Source organism: Cyprinodon variegatus, unplaced genomic scaffold (assembly GCF_000732505.1).
Source record: "Cyprinodon variegatus isolate N-32 unplaced genomic scaffold, C_variegatus-1.0 Scaffold6523, whole genome shotgun sequence".
In the NCBI taxonomy this organism is placed as follows: Eukaryota; Metazoa; Chordata; class Actinopteri; order Cyprinodontiformes; family Cyprinodontidae; genus Cyprinodon; species Cyprinodon variegatus.
Window position 1 is genome coordinate 1 of NW_015156976.1, and position 1,394 is coordinate 1,394.

At 48.1% G+C, this 1,394-nt stretch overlaps 1 protein-coding gene across 1 annotated transcript; it reads left to right on the forward strand.

Moving 5' to 3' along the window:
- Positions 1-189: 189 nt before the first annotated feature.
- LOC107081541 (far upstream element-binding protein 3-like) lies at positions 190-1,256 on the forward strand. Its single transcript, XM_015369705.1, has 3 exons — positions 190-470; positions 706-774; positions 928-1,256. The coding sequence occupies exons 1-3, from the start codon at positions 368-370 to the stop codon at positions 1,056-1,058; spliced, it is 303 nt and encodes a 100-aa protein (XP_015225191.1). The 5' UTR covers positions 190-367; the 3' UTR covers positions 1,059-1,256.
- Positions 1,257-1,394: the final 138 nt, after the last annotated feature.

Below are 1,394 nucleotides of genomic sequence, written 5' to 3' on the forward strand. Positions count from 1 at the left end.
CAATGTGTGGCTCTGTGAGGAAACGTTTTTTTTACCAGTTCTACGTAGAATCACGTCTTCCTCATTCGACCACCAAAGGTTCTTCAGACTCTGTTTCCTGAAGTGGAGCCCAGAGCCAGTTTCAGGGTGGAGGGATGTGGTTAAACGCTGATTTCTAAAGGAATGACTGGTTTCCAGTTTGTGGCTCAGATATCTAGTTGTTGAATAGTTATAGTTAAATCTGAAACTCTTCCATGCTGATAAACCAACAGAATCGTTACCCAGTCCTTTTCTCTGCTCCTATAATCAAAGGAAGCTCAGGTAGAGGTGCTCCTTTGGTCGATGTTCTCCAGACCGGCACAGGTCAGCTGATGAAGGTTGTAAGCAGATGTTTTGTGTCTGCAGCAGCGGTCAGCCCTTCGTGACTGGTGTTTGGGGGAGCACTTACCACGCCCAGAGCAGCTGGCAGAACCCTGGACAACAGGACCCAGGTAAGACCCCCACCCACCCCACCTGTTGGACTCAGTGCCCAGACCTCAGCACAGTTCTGGGTTCTGACTGCTTTCTACGTTCTACGTTGAGAATAAACGGGAAAATCAGGCTGATGTAAACTTCATGTTGTGCGATGTGGAGGAACAGAACGTCAGGATCTTAAGCAGCTGCTGGAGATGTGCAGGATACTTCCTAAAGGGTAGCAGCTGAAACGGTGTGTGTTTGTGTGTGTAGGTCACAGTTTGGCTCAGACAGGACAGATGGACTACTCCAAAGCTTGGGATCAGTACTATAAGAAGCTAGGCAAGTCCACACACACAGACACACACATGCACTCAGTAACAAAGGACCTGCCTCAGCTTTCTGAGGGAAGAGATGAACAGAGAGAGTTTAACCGGCAGGAATCATCAGTCGCTCTGAAATATCTGGGCTTAATGTGAGCTTCTGTGTTTATAGGTCAGCAGAACCAGCCTCAGAACATGATGACGGACTACAGTAAAGCCTGGGAAGACTACTACAAGAAACAGAGTATGACACCTGAATGTTTGACAGTTCTTGTGTTGCTCAGAGTTTGCTGTTCAGATTAAAGTCTGAAATAAACATGCCAGGTTCCGATCTGTGTTAACCACTGTCCACTCTTATGAGATTAAAGCACGACTCAGCTGTATGTGTTGGAAAGATAGGGCCATACAAAGCTATTATCAGGAGTAAGGAAAGGGTCCCAGCCAGACAAAACCACCAGACAACGGGGTCAAGCACCTTACACCCATCTAACAATGGGTCCAAGTCAGGTAGATCGCGTTGACAAGGGGACCACCTCAGGTAGGCCTAACTAACAAGGGGTCCACCTCAGGTAGGTGGGCCTAACTAACAAGGGGTCCACCTCGGGTAGTCCTAACTAACAAGGGGTCCACCTCGGGTAG